General features: G+C 39.3%; 1 protein-coding gene across 1 annotated transcript in view; it reads right to left on the bottom strand.

The window, feature by feature from the left end:
* Positions 1-480: 480 nt before the first annotated feature.
* The window catches only part of LOC104387887 (E3 ubiquitin-protein ligase KCMF1-like), a 102557-nt gene continuing 88376 nt past the window's right edge, over positions 481-14661 (bottom strand). The window contains exons 5-8 of the mRNA XM_009996682.1: positions 12925-13026; positions 8849-9023; positions 2440-2719; positions 481-1102 (exon numbers count right to left, since the gene is read on the bottom strand). Of these exons, the coding sequence (XP_009994984.1) occupies positions 850-1102; positions 2440-2719; positions 8849-9023; positions 12925-13026 (810 nt within the window). The 3' untranslated portion in view covers positions 481-849. The remainder of the gene's footprint in view (positions 1103-2439; positions 2720-8848; positions 9024-12924; positions 13027-14661) is intronic.

Raw genomic sequence — 14661 nt, forward strand, 5'->3', positions numbered from 1 at the left:
TTTACACCTAAATAAAGTATAATTAACACAAAAAGGAAAACTTTAAAGAAAGGTGAACAAAATTTGGGTTTAGGGCACACAGAAGCCCTTTGTGGTAGATTTCAGTAGTGGCCTTTGTTTTTTGTCTCCTACAGATGAATACAAAGTTCGATTCTACATGGACATGTCGTCTAATAGGGCAACATAGCAGTCACGATATAGCAAAATGTCATACTCTGGAAGCAAAAATATAGTCCACTGCAGAGTTTACATTAATATGCAGAGAGAACACATAAAAAGGTCATTGGTCATGTGTTACTCAAAGGCTACTTCACAGCCACAAACTGCTAGTGAGCATTAATATATTATTTTCTATTTTGTCATATGACTTGAATAATAGGAAAGCTTTGGGATTTTATATTTTTACTCCTTGTACTTGCATTTTTTAAATGACATGGTCACTAAAACTCATGCACACTGCAAAAAAAACCCATGCAGTAGTTAAGGTAAACCATCCAAGCAATTTTTATTCATTAATATTCATAAATACACACAGCAGCTTCATTAGAGATTTTTCATTTTTTACTCTTCAGTTTGAATGTGGAGTATCAGGAGAGTTTTTTGCATGTCAAGCTACAGGACGCAGAGCTTTTTTCTCCTCACTGCAACCTATATTACCTGCTAAAAGTAAAAACTGGTTAAGTGGAAATGATTATTGTATATATCTTTTCTCTTTTCCTGTGAATGTACACAATGTAACAAGAGTGACAAACCTGAAATTACAATCACCAAAACAAACCCAAGATAGTTATTGTCCACTTTCATTGGCAAATACAGCACAGAGGACATTGTCTGCTAAGTGGGATGCCATCAAAGAGGAGGCTCATTTCTTGTATTACTCTCTTTTAAATTTAGGTTTTCTAAAGCAACATCTAGAGGCATAATATCTACACAGCCCATAGCACCAAAATCAGCAATCTCTCCCCGTTCATCCTCATCTGAGGAGGAACTTTCTTCCTGCATCAAAGTGGACAGTAGAAGCTCTTGAACAAACAAGCTGCGGTCTGCCCGTTCACTTTCCTTTGACTGACGCTCTGCTTCTGACATCTTAGGATCATTCAATCTGCATAGCATCACAGAAAGAGAGAAGACAGGCTTAGTAGTATAATCAAGAAAATGGGCTTTCACTAATTGCCTAAACAGCTAGACTGATGCATGCTGAATAACATCTGAAAGCCATTCCTTTGAGAAACAACCTAGGTACTGCTGCACTTCTTCTGACATGTACAGATCTGGCAACACCTGGCACTCCTGATACAAGAATACAGACATTTAACAAACTTGTTCCTAGGTGCTTCAAAAAACTTCATAGAAGTGGATTCTAAGGCCGAAGGAAAAAAATAGCTATTTCTGAAGTTTCTTCTCCTTCAAAGAGGGTTTGTTTTAAGGGGTGTTAAAATTCTCTAGTGCTCATTTAGTCCCCAGGACAGCTTCTAAATGTAAGCCTGACACAAAATACATCACTACACACATAAAGCCCAGAGATTCCCAAGCACAGTGCATCATTCACTTCACTTACCATTGCATGCACTATCATCTAATAGAAGCAAGGAAATGGCTTGCTCCAGTTCTATCCTAGCTCACAAGATCAGTGACTGACATTTGCAGATACCTTCATCAAAGATATTAAGTTTTGGATTGAGATATTATCACAAAATTCACACAAAAATCAGCATGACAGCAATAATTTGTCCCAACTCAGATTTCTAGAAACAGAGACTGCTTAAATGCTTGTGCTCTTTCTCAACATCTAATTGAAAAAAAAAACCCTCCCCTTGAATCCAGAAGATCAATATTCCAAATTTCCTAAAAGAGCTGGAGGGAGAGTGGACAACTCTTCTATAGCAGAATAGACTAGATGATCATTGTAGGTCCCTTCCAACTAAACTATTCTATTCTATAGAATTCTAGGATCTAACTATACTTTCTGAAATGGATACATATTCTGCTTATTAATAGCACACTCCTTATTTGCTTTTTTAAATCCAAAATATTTATATATAAACCTCTATTAAACCTTCAGCCTTCATTAAATATTAATTTCCTATTAAACGAAACTACCTTTTAAGTTCTCTCCCCTCACATTATCAGCATAAAAATTTGAAACATATTATTGTAAAGGCTCTTGTTTATCAGTAGTAGGGCAAACAAGCAGTTTGCCAAAGTAATATCCCCTCTGTTTCTCTTCAAAATGAGAAACAGCAAGTAATATTTATCCATTGCCTAGGAACAAACACACAGCAGGGTTGAAAAGGAGATGTTTCAAATGCAACAAAAAGCATAGTATCTCAACTCCAAACTTCATTAGGGATCTGGCAGTAGTTTCACTGAACTCTGTGTCCATAATATGACTAAGGAAAACAGAAATGGCAGAAGAGTTAAACTCACAGATCAAGTTACCTCATAAGAAGAAACTGGGAATTCTGTATAGTTGACTGATTGCTTTCTGTGTTAGATGTATTGGTTGCTGCTATAGATTGTGTAAGAGTAGTGGGGATGCTGCTTGTGTTAGTGCGTCTAGTTGCATTGCGTGCAGTCTCCAGCTGTTGTCTTGCTGCCTGTGCATGTTGTCTTTCCAACTGCAGTTGCATCTGCAGCTGCTGTAACTGAGAAGCAGAAGGGCCAGAAGAATTGAGCTGCCCTGCAGAACGTCTCACGCCTGATAACTGAGATAAAAGCTCTGCCAGAAAAGAGAGAAGTTTCTACAGTGAAATTTGCTTAAATACCCATCACACAACACCATAAATATGTCCATAAATATGAAAGTCAAAGCTTAAAACTTTAAAAAACCAATAAGAGTCAACTTATGGGGAGTACCATATAAGCAATATCCTGTGTAACAATTCTCTAAAAATTTATCCACAAGTCAAAATAGTTACTGACTAAGAAGCCACTTCAATTCTGTTGGTGACTTTATATCCCCCATGCACCTTCAATGCATATTCCAGAGGGAAGTTTTGCTGGAGAAATGACAAACAGCATAATTTCAGACAGTTTTAGAAAATATTCACTAGGCTTTTCAAATGTTGTATTATATGTAAAACATTTTGCCACAATAGGGCTTTTTGTGAGACTTTCAACCTCTGCTGGAAAAAGATAAATTCTAATGATAAGAAAATGAAATAAATAAGTCTAACCTGGATTCCTTTCTTCCAAATTTCAAGATTGTGTCAAATTCTGTCCATGCTAACCATTTCCCAAAATAAGCCTTAATAAGAAGTTATTGCTCAGTGATTTACTACAGATTATATTCCACAGAAAGTTGCAAGTACTACTTTGTTGTGTTTGATGCAAGGAGGGCAGAAGTAATAGCTTGTTTGGTTCCCCTATTCATCCAACCTTCATTAAAGTTGCAAGTTGTTATTACAGGTCATAAAATGTTCCTTCCATCTTACTTTAAAGATATAATCCTTTGAAAATAGGATTTTCTTAGGGGAATAAAGGACAGTGCAATAGCTCTTTGCATCAGGAACACTTGGAATGCCAACAGTAAATGCTCAAGTCACTTTTAATCAGCACAGCTAATCATATCAAGATTAACTACCAATAATAATTATTTCACTAATTACTGATAACCACCACAAGAAGAAAAATAAATAAATCATGTTTACAGGTCTGTTACAAGCAGAAGTTCTAACTTCTGGTAGTATGTACTAATTATTACCTCAATACGAAGGAAGACTTATAACACTGCCAGGTAAGACAAATGTATTTATCCTTACTGTTTGTAAGATCACTTTGAGTACAGTTTAACAGAACTGAAGCTGCAGCTTCCTCTTTCAAAAGCAGCACACTCTTAAGTTGGTTCACTCCCTTTCAAGAAATCATAGCCTAACAATAAGAAGCTCCAGTTTAAACGTTCATGTCCTTCCAGGATCTGAAGCAAAGGCAGACAGTAGAAGGAACTTAGAGAAGTGCAGGAAGTTCTTAAGTTTCCCTGACACCACCTTTCACTATACAAGTGTAAGACTGATGTCTTAAGATTTTACATTAGGACAAAGTATAGCTCTTTTAAAAATCAACTTCTTGGTCAATTTTAATTTTTACCTCTATACAGAATGCACAAAGTTGAAAAAATACTTACAGATTATATCTGTAAATCCTAACAACATGCCTCTATAATTGTTAGAAGTTAAAATGAGACATCTTTCCCTTGAAAATTCTCTTAAACCTGACCCAAAATATGGCACAGAAATCAAATAATGGTTTGAGTTGGAAGAGACCTTTAAAAAGATCATCTAGTCCAACTCCCCTGTCATGATCAGGAACATCTTTTACTAGATCAGGTTGCTTGAAGCCCCATCTAGCCTGGCCTTGAATGTCTTCAACTTCTCTGGGCAACCTATCCCAGTGTCTCACCACCCTCATTTTAAAAAACATCTTTCTTATGTCCAATCTATTCCTACTCTCTTTCACTTTGTAACCATTGCCCCTAGTCTTGTCACTACAAACCCTGATAAAAAAGTTTCTGTCTTTCTTATAAGCCCCCTTTAAGTATTGAAATGCTGCAATAAAGTCTCCCCAGAGCCTTCTCTTCTCCAGGCTGAACAACCCCAACTCTCTCAGCTTGTCTTCATAGGAGAGTTGTTCCAGACCCCTGATCATTTCTGTGATCCTCCTCTGAACCCTCTCTAACAGGTTAATGTCTTTCTTGCACTGCTGACTCCCAAGTTGGACACACACTGGACACAGGACCTTGCACTTGGCCTTGTTGAACATCATGAGGTTCCCATGGGTCCACTCCTCAAGCCTGTTAAGGTCCCTCTGTGTGTCATCCCTTCCCTCTAACGAATCAGCTGCACCGCTCAGCTTGGTATTGTCTGCAAACTTGCCGAGGATGCACTCAATCCTACTGTGTACATCGTTGATGGAGATATTTAATACTACTGGTCTCAGTAAGGACACTTGAGGGACACCACCTGTTACTGGTTTCCACTTGGATAGTGAGCCATTGACTGTACCTCTTTGGTACAGTCATCCAGCCAGTTCTTTATCAATCTAATGGTATTTCCATCAAACCTATATCTTTCCAAATTAGAGGCAAGAATGTTGTGGGGGACCATATCAAAGGCCTTGCAGAAGTCCAGGTAGATGACATCCGTATCTCTTCCCTTGTCCACTGATGCAGTCACTCCATCGTGGAAAACCACCAGATTAGTTGGGCACAATCTGCCCTTGCTGAAGCCATGCTGGCTGTCTTGAATCACTTCTCTGCCTTCCATATGCCTTGACCTAGCTTCCAGGAGGATCTGTTCAGTGATCTTACTGGGCACAGAGGTGAGGCTGACTGGTCGGGTGTTCCCAGGGACCTCCTTATTACCCTTTTAAAAAATAGTCATAATGTTTTCCTTTTTCCAGTTCCTGAGGACTTTGCCTGATTGCCATGACTTTTCAAATATGCAGAGAGGCTCAGCAATTATTTCAGCAATTTCCTTAGGACCCTGAGGTGCATCTCATGGACCAGTGTATATCTAGTTTCCTCAGGTGGTCTCAAACCTCTTCTTCTACTAAAATGGGAGGGACTTATTTCCCCCAGTCCTTTCCCTGAGGTTCAGGGGTGTGAGAGATGTTTTCATTGAAAACTGAGGCAAAAAATTGTTGAGTACCTCCACCTTCTCCATATGGGTTGTCGCTAGTTCGCATGTCTGATTTATTTGGGATAGGTACATTATTTTTTAATCTTTCTTTTCTGGCAAATGCACCTGTAGAAGCTATTAATATTCTTGCCAAATTCAGCTCCAACTGCACCTTAGCTTTCCTGGTCCCATTTCTACACATCCAGGCAGTGTCTCTATATTTTTCCTAGGATACATGCCCCTGGCTCCACTGCCTATGGATTTCCCTCTGTTGTGGTTTAGGCCCATCCAGCAACAAAGAACCACACGGTCACTTGCTCACCCTTTCCCCCACTGTGGGATGGGGAGGAGAAAATCCAACTAAAAGCCTGTGGGTTGAGACAAGGACAGGGAGGGTTCACTCACCAATTATGGTCACAAGCAAAACACTCAAATTGGGGAAAAAAAATCAATTTAATTTATCACTAATCAGATGCAAACAAGACAAAGACAAAACAAAAACCAGAGCTTAAATACCTCTCCCCACCCCTCCCTTGTTCCCAGGTCCAAATTACTTTGCTCCCGATTTCTCTACCTCCTCCCTGCCAGTGGCACAGGGGGACAGGGAATGGGATTTACAGCCAGTTTGTCACACGTTGTTTACTGCTGCTCCTTCTTCTTCAGGGAGGACTCCTCACAGTCTTCCCCTACTCAAACATGGGGTCCCTCCCATGGGAGAGAGTCCTTCACAAACACGTCCAACATGAGTCCCTCCCACAAAGTGCAGTCCATCAGGAACAGACTGCTTCAGCGTGAGCTTCCCACACAGTCACAGCCTGCTTCAGGCACAGTCACCTCCCCTGGCATGGGGTCCTCCACAGCTGCAGGTCCACATCTGCTCTCACCATGGTCCTTCATGGGCTGCAGGGAGGCAGTCTGACGTCTAACCATGAGCTGCAGGTGAACCTCTGCTCAGGCACCTCCTCCCCCTCCTTCCTCACCGACCTTGGTATCTCTACTCTAGCATTGCTCTCATCTCCCCATCTCCTCTGCCCTGCAGGTCTTATATCGGTTCGTTTCTCCTTTTGAATATGTTAATCACAGAGGCACATCCACTGTCACTGATGGGCTCGGTCTTAGCCAGAGGTGGAGCTGGATTTTGGAGCCATGGGAACTTTCAGCAGCTCCTCACAGGAGCCACCCCTGTGGTCCCTCCCCCGCTACCAAAACTGTGCCACACCAAACCAACACGCCCTCTTACATTTTAATTCTACCAGGTGGTCCTTACTTTGCCATGCTGGGCTATTGACCCTGTCACTTTTTAGAGGAAGATGCCCTAATCCTTTGAGGCTTTTCATAAGTGTTTCCCTGTTGGTTCCTAACACATCAGCAGCCCCTGGCTCTTGTCTGGTGCTTAGGACTCTTCCTCTGCTAAGTATAGTTTAAAGCCCTCCCTATAAGTCTGGTCAGCTTGTTAGTGAAGACCCTCTTGCCCCACTTGGTCAGGTGAATCCCATGAGCTACCAACTGACTCAGCTTCTCAAAGGTAGATCCATGAAGCTAAAACCTTGAGTATGGCACCAGCCATGCAGCCAGGCATTCACTTGTTCAGTTTGGATCCTCCTTCCTGAACCCCTTACTTTGTCTGAGAAAGTGGAAAACACCGCAGGTGCTCCAGATCCTTTTATCATTGCTCTGAGTTACACATAGCCTCTTTTGATGGTTCTAATTTTCCCTCATCGCAGTATCATTGGACCCTACGTGGAATAGCAGGAGATGATAATATGTAGGGTTTGCCAAGTTCGGCAGCATCTTGGTGACACTGCAAATGTGAGCTCCTGGTAGGCAGCAAACATTTCTAGGGAAATTGTCTGGAGGGCAAATGGGTGCTTTGGTGCCTCACAGTAAGGAGTCTCCATTTACTAATACTTTACATGCTTTTCTGGTAGCATTGGTTCTAATGCGGGTAGATGGTTGGATCAAGTTTTTGCATGGTCGGCTTTTCCTGGATTTTGTCCGTTACTCATTGTCGTGGGCCGGTACCGGGGGGCTACCGGCTGTCAGGATGTTTCCGCAACCGTTCTCCACACTCATATGCTCTTTGTTCTCCAACCCCAGAGCATCATCTTTGTTATGCAGGGGCACTTTAGGGGAAGGTTCTTCCTTCTGCCCTGAGCAGGGGCAAGGGTACAGTCTCCTTCATCTTGTGAGTTACTTGTGTCAATCAGCTTGAGGTTGAATTGAGGCCTTGCATATCCTTAAGTCAGGGCTGTTGCTCAGCTCTATATAAAATGCTTTTTAAAATACAGGCATTTAATAATTTTAAAAGAGTTAAAAGACCTCCTAAAAATGAGGAAACCTGTCATCCAAACTGTAATCTGAAAGTAAACTGAGCACATTTTAAATGTCTATTGATAATATTCCAATTGAACTAATTTCATCTTAATGAACTTAAGTACAGCACTTGGTTTGTGCTAAAAAAAATTAAGATTCATCTCTATGCACATGTCAAATTAAAGCTAGATGCATTGAAGCAGGTAATGGTGGTTAGAAACAATTACATTTAAAAATACATACAAACATATTATATGAGGAGAGGCTAAGAGACTTGGGACTCTAGCTTGGATAAGAGAAGGCTCAAGAGGGAGGAATCTTATTAATGTATATAAATACCTGATGGGAGGGAATGAAGGAAAGGGAGCCAGACTCTTCTCTGTACTGCCCACTGACAGGACAAGAGGTAATAGGAAAAACCAAATGAAATTGATCTGAACACAAGAGAACACTTTTTAGTGTGAGGGAGGTCAAACGCTGTAAGAGGTTGCCCAGAGAGGTTGTACAGTTCATCCATGGAGATACTCAAAACCTGACTGGACATGGTCCTGGGCAACCTGTGCTACATGGCCCTGCTTGAGAGGGGTTGGATTAGATAATCTTGAAAGGTCCCTTTCAACCTCAACTATTCTTTAATACCACCTGTGAACAGGTCAGTCATGGGAATGAGCCCAGAAGTCTCTAAATTTAAGAGCACAAGCTAAAGGGGCAGTATTTTTAATTTTAAAAGTTCCAGGTTCAATCCCTGCAAACAATCCAATTAAAGATACTTTTAATCAGTAAACATGCATCAATTACGACATTTTATGAAAGTTTTTTTTTTTTCAAAACATAAAAACAAGATAACTATTATCATATTGGATTTTGTTTCAAAATCTATTCAAGGACTCTGACCTAAAATCAGTAGTTACGGCTCTTACCAGCTATAGGATCCATGGTTTCTCTATTGCTTGGAGAGTATGAACTCTGAGAAGTTGAGAGCCCACCAGTGGAACTGCTAGTAAAGTGCATGTTTGATCTACGTGCACGGGGGCCTCCCAAACCCCGGCCTGGGTGAAACATTCTACGTACGTGCCGAACGCCGCTAGACTCATCGTAATCAAACAGTTAAGAAAAGTCTTTTGCTATCCAGTGTTAAACAGCAAGAACATTTACAGGGTGGAATAAACAGGCAACACACAATTCTTCATTCATAGAACAATGATTCAACTTTATAAATGTAATGCAATCATAGCTATGTTGCCATTCAGACCTATTCATCTTTCCCAGGCTTTTTTATCATGTGTAAAAAAATGTCAGGATGGATTTCCTGCCTTCTGGATCAAAGTTTTCTACTAGGTAATTTAAACTGATGATGCATATTCAGCAGAAAACATTACTCAAGAGACATAAAGATTTCAAATTAAAAAATGGGAAAGAAGGGTATTTAAATACTGAAAATAATCTTCAAAGTTTTATTGCCATTCTTACCTAGAACACACAGTAATTATTGCATTTTATCCAAGGAATTTCACCTACTCCAGTCTTCAAGGAATTGAAGGTCAATGGAGGATTCAGCACTTCTGTCATACCCCTTTGCTTCATCTTCTCTCACTTTCTCCATACAAATTCCATTTGCATCAATTTTGAAAACAAGCCCTTTCACTTTACTTTTCACATTTTTTAGATGTCTATAAAAGCTATGACTTGAAAGATAAGCTTTTTCATACATACTAAAAGACTATCAGCAAATTATTTAAAGATGATCTTTCCCAGAACAGTGTTAACATATGTCCCAAGACAGTCTAATTAAAGCTTCCTTTTATCTTAAGAAGCACTAGTACAATTAGCTAAGCTAGGAAATAATGTACTTGGGCATATCTTATTTTTCCAGTTTTTAAATTAGCAGCTTTAGCTCACCTTATCTCAATTTTTCTTATTTTCAAAAATAGCATGCTTATTACTTGTATAAAATCTATTATTTTTATCAGACTGGGTGCCCAATATACTTATGACACAACATACAATTATGGTGTAGAATTAATTTCCTCATTATATCACTGAGTTGATAAATTTAAGACTGAAAAATTATTAGACTTCTTTTGGCAAGTAAGAATATCCAGATAATTCTTTCAGGAAGAATTGACTTTCAAATCTACTACGCTATAGTATTTCAGTTGCAGGATTTAGGAGGGGAGAAAAAATCTCCCTTGGGACAGAATATAGTTGTCTAGTACAGATTGGTTTATTCGTCCTTTGAATCTCTTGAAACTGGACATATTGGTTGTGACAAAACATTGTCACTAATGTTTTACTGATTGACTACTGCTCTCATGCAGCTTGGGAAGCTTTCCATAGCTACATTTGACAGAAAAATGCCCCCATTTTGGGATTTGTTTAAAGTAAACTTGGGAAATAAGATAAATAGAACATCCTTAAAGTAAATCCTTTGAAAAAGTCCAGTCTTGGTCTCATTTAGAAAAGGATCTTAGAAGCTTGGTAACTGCACCTTTCAAAGTGTTTTCAAGATAAACAACATTACTTAAATATTAGTTAAGAGTATATTGATGTCTCACCCTACTATGCTGAGGTTAGAAAAGAATATGGAACTCTTAACTCATTGTAAACATATAGTGAAAACAACCAAGCTAGAACCATTTAGATTGTCCAGACTAAAGTAATGTTTTAAACAGTAAAACAGTTGAAAATGGTTTAAGAAAGAACCTGAAATTTAAAGAGCTGTCCAGTATCCAAGAATAAAGTTGATATCTTGAGGTGGCTGCATAGGATTCTTCACAAGAAATATGTGCAGCCATTTAAAACAGCTTAAAAAACTCTGCTACACAGAAGACAATATATTTTCCTAAACTGCTAGCAACTTTTTCTTCCCTTTAGTCTTAACTGTCAGAAGAAATGAAATAGCACATTAAACTAATCCAGAAAAAAATTCCCTATCAAATTTTGAGGACTTGGCAACACTGATTTCTAAAGCAACACTGTACAGAAACTTCCACATGCATTTTCTATAATTATTTAAAATATTATTTAAAATGTGGTTCAATTTATAAAGCTCCCCCCATCAGATTTGTGATGACTGACACTGTGGCCTTACTCAGTAACTGAAAAAATTATTCTGATTTCTCTAGCTCTTCTATAGTTAGTAATAAACACACCTTTCCCAATTAAAAGTTATCTGATGTCACTGATATGGGAGGGGAAGGAAAAGCTCCAGAAGCTAATGGAACACCTCATCCACTTCAATTGGAAGTAATTGGGACTGACAATTTAAATACTAACAAATGTAAATGTAAATACAGATCACAACCAAAGTGAAACCATTTCCTCTAATGTTGATAGCAGTAGATATAATGAACTTGAGTTGTTAGGCCTTTTTTTTGTTCTTTAAAGAAGCCCTGAAAAAAAAAAAACACTATCAAATTACACTAGGAGAGTATTTTTTTAAAATGAGTGTCCTGGTTTAAGCCAGGATTAAGCCAATTATCCTTTTATTGATTTTTTTTTTCCTTCAGTAAGCTTTCTTTTAACTAGTCACAGAGCCTTCCAGCTAAGGCTGATAAGAGAGGAATGTTTTTCTAACTGCTGGGTCTTCAAGGTCGCACCTTCACTCTGCCGGCTCAGACACTACGGGGAGATCTGTGACCCCCCAGTAGGAGGCTGAGTTAGACAGACAGCAAAATTGGCCAGAGATATTCCATTCCATATATCTACGTAAGCTCAGAGGAAGGTCAGAGATCACAGAAGACAACTTCCTTCCTTTTTCTTCTTCCCTTCTCTTCCATCCATGGCTGGTGTCCAGGGAGGACTCCATCTATCCATCACCGTCGACCCCTAGGCTGTGCATCTCCTGACCCTCATCACTCTGCTTTCTCCAGCAGCTCTGGGTTTTTTTGGAACTGTTCCCAGCTCAGGGGAGTGCTGTGGGAGTTGCTGGGGGTGGGGGGAGGCGAGAGGCTTTTGCACATATCTGAACATATTTGTATATAATTCTATATATTTTCTTGTATCATTAGTGTTTGATGATCCTTAAGGTCCCTTCCAACCTTAATGATTCTATGATTAGTGTTTAATTAAAGCTGTGTAGTTTAGTTTTCAATCCAGCCAAGTCTCTCTCTTGTTCTCTCTCTCCTTCCCTACCTGGGTGGGAGGGGACCAAGAGCATTGTTGTCGGACCTGAGTCAAACGGTGATGAGATAAATAATTTATAGAGATCACTTAATGAGAGTTTTCATGATGGCCTGTACTTCCATGAAGTAAGAGTACCTTCTGAAAATATGTAGTAGGTGTTTGTACAGAAAAAACTAGCCACGTTACTATTCCAAAGACCAAGTAACGCAAAAGAAAATGGTACTTAAAGTGCAAAGAAACTGACAGTTTGAGCTCTTCAGTCATTGAGAGCAGTTATATCACTACAATCTGCAGGTAACTGAAAGACAGCTCTAATCCCTAGGAAGTCTCCTGATAGCTCTTCTAATTATATCTTTTAAAAAAAAGTCAAATAATAGGCTGAAACTACGTATTGACATATAGTGATAAAACTGATCAAACAGTTAAAATCACTCAATTTAAGAGTTCAAAGCATTCTCTAATACATTTGCTTTTGTTGAAATTTACTGCTTTCAGTCTCATAATTATCTATAACACACTATTGCATGTGGATTGCTGCTTTCCCATCCTCAAAATGGCATTAGAACTAATTACCAAGAAGGTTAAAAACTGCAGTGCACAAAGAAGCAGCTGGGTGTCAAGAACATCTTTAAAAGGTTTTGCTATCAGGAATAAAACAAAAATACACACCCACGTTGTCAATTCACAGTCTGATACTTATAAGTATATACACATATAAAAATTTCAGACATATAGATCCCCTGTAACTAAACATCAATTCTAAACAATAAACAAAAGTGATGTAGCCACTTGACTACAGAAGTCAAAACAAGTAGTTACAGCTATGATAAAAAACAGTCTATCCCTTTTCCCTCAACTTAAGAAAGGATATTAAATCTCTAGGAGCTCTGTGTTCCAGTGTAAGATGAGCTGCAAAATCATCTGTGACATGATTAGGATCCCCTCCAGGTAATGCTGCACATATTGGACAAATCTGAAACAACAAAGTGAGGAAAAAAACCAAACACAACCAACTTTACACAAATCACAAAACACATAATTCAGAGTTGATCACTTGACATGTATTCTTATACTTTAAATCACATTCTAATCCTATATCTTAACAGCTATAGGTTTAAAACAGTAAATGTGTTCAAATGCAGCTGTTAATGTTAGTATCTTTTAAGACTCACTTTTCCTTGTAATTATGCTTTTACTAATACCATGGAAACCAAAAAGTAAAATTTTCAAATCCTATCTGCAATGTTTTGGCTTTCAAACTTGTCTTTCTATGTCAATTTCAGCACAGACAGTATGTTTGGTTACACAGGATTACTGCTTGTATGTACCTGCATATGACATTATCAAGTTCATCTCTTTGAATCCTCAAGCAAATTCTCATTCATCTCACCAGAGAAGTGTGGGAAGAATTAAACCAGATGTGAATAGTCATAAAACTATCACCAATGAGACCACCCACTGAGGTAACATGCAAGTAGAGATTTGACAGAGAAGAGAAACTCCTTATTCCTATGAAGTGTTTTGAGAGATAGCATTATAGTTTTATTTTTCCTTAAGCCTAAACACACATTTAAAAAAAGTATAGGGACTCTTACTGCCACAGCAACCTCCATTTATTATTTTTATTTTTCCTCCTAATGACTTTACATCCACCTGAGAAGTGTGTCCTTTGCAACTGATAAGATTGTAAACTAGGGGAGAGAACCCAGACATGAGATTGGGAGGGGTAAGGGAATCAATAGATCCATACAAACCGATTAAGACACATGCAGGGGGAAGGGAAAGCAGGTAGAAACAAAGGGGAGGGTAGACAGAAAGGGGTATAAAGTGGGCCAGTCACATGTAAAACAGAGCCAGTCAGTATCAATGTCTGCCTGAGCTGATCACTGCAATCTGTCCTGTCTTCTTATATCCTTTTGATGATTGTTTTTCCTTCAGTGAGCTTTCTTTTAACTAGCAACAGTGTGTTCTAGCTAGGCTGATAAGACAATGGAATGTTTTTCAAACTGCTGGGTCTTCAAGGTCACACCTTTAATCTGCAGGAGCAGACCCTGCAGGGAGATCTATGACCCCCCCACCCCCCCCCCGTAGGAGGCTGAGTTAGACAGACAGCAAAATGGGCCAGAGATACTCCATTCCATATATCTACATAAGCTCAGAGGAAGGTCAGAGATCACAGAAGACAACTTCCTTCCTGCTTCTTTTTCTCTTCTCTTCCGTCCATGGCCGGTGTCCAGGGAGGACTCTGTTCATCCATCACCGTCGACCCTTAGGCTTGAGCTCTCCTGACACCCATCACTCTCTGCCTTTCTCCAGCAGCAGCTCTGGAATTTCTCAGGACTGTTCCAGCTCAGGGGAGATTGCTGTGGGAGTTGCTGGGGGTGGGGGGAGGCGAGAGGCTTTTGCACATACCTGAACATATTTGTATATAATTGTATATATTTTTTCTTATATCATTCATTAGTGTTTAATTAAAGCTGTGTAGTTTAGTTTTCAATCCAGCCAAGTCTCTCTCTTTTTCTCTCTCTCCTTCCCTACCTGGGTGAGGGGGGGAGGGGATCGAGAGCATTGTTGTCGGACCTGAGTCAAACTGTGACAACAATTTATT

Source organism: Chaetura pelagica, unplaced genomic scaffold (genome assembly GCF_000747805.2).
Source record: "Chaetura pelagica isolate M959 unplaced genomic scaffold, ChaPel_1.0 scaffold694, whole genome shotgun sequence".
NCBI lineage: Eukaryota > Metazoa > Chordata > Aves > Apodiformes > Apodidae > Chaetura > Chaetura pelagica.